The sequence below is a fragment of the Mesitornis unicolor genome, unplaced genomic scaffold (assembly GCF_000695765.1).
Source record: "Mesitornis unicolor isolate BGI_N332 unplaced genomic scaffold, ASM69576v1 scaffold11196, whole genome shotgun sequence".
NCBI classification, from domain to species: domain Eukaryota; kingdom Metazoa; phylum Chordata; class Aves; order Mesitornithiformes; family Mesitornithidae; genus Mesitornis; species Mesitornis unicolor.
In genome coordinates, this window is record NW_010190306.1 from 25,410 (window position 1) to 25,872 (window position 463).

General features: G+C 50.1%; 1 protein-coding gene across 1 annotated transcript in view; it reads right to left on the reverse strand.

Moving 5' to 3' along the window:
* The window catches only part of HIVEP1 (human immunodeficiency virus type I enhancer binding protein 1), a gene marked incomplete at its 5' end in the record, with an annotated part of 29,717 nt that overhangs the window by 25,332 nt on the left and 3,922 nt on the right, over window positions 1-463 (reverse strand). Inside the window, 1 exon segment of the mRNA XM_010186363.1 lies at window positions 1-463. This exon segment is cut by the window's left edge and continues 1,577 nt beyond it; it is cut by the window's right edge and continues 11 nt beyond it. Within this exon segment, the coding sequence (XP_010184665.1) occupies window positions 1-463 (463 nt within the window).

The window sequence follows — 463 nt, forward strand, 5'->3', positions numbered from 1 at the left end:
ACAGGCTAACAGGATTACAATTCTGAATTGTCAAGTGAGGCCTGGAGTGAGCCTGAGAATGCTGGGTACTGGAAGGAAATTCAACCAAAGATTTGCCGGAGGTTTGCAGTCTGTGCAATGGCACTGTGGGCACATCTGTAGCATGAGCTGTCTGAAACGAAGAACTTGATTTAACTTGAGGCTGATGATTTTCTGGAGCAATATTTAAAGATATTTGCCTTACAAATGGCCCCCTCCTTCTTTCTAGCAGAGGCACATGTCCAGTAACTCCATTTGCGGATGACACTTTCGGAGCGGCTATCTCTACGAGCGAGGCAGGTTTTGACGGAGACATGCTTCCACAGTCGAAGGACTTACTCCTGCAGTCCACAATCTCCATCGATGGCTGCGTGCAGCTGATTTGCTCCGAGGCGGCACGTCTCATTTCCCGGTAATGAGGGCCAGGCACAGCCAGGGCGTGCGA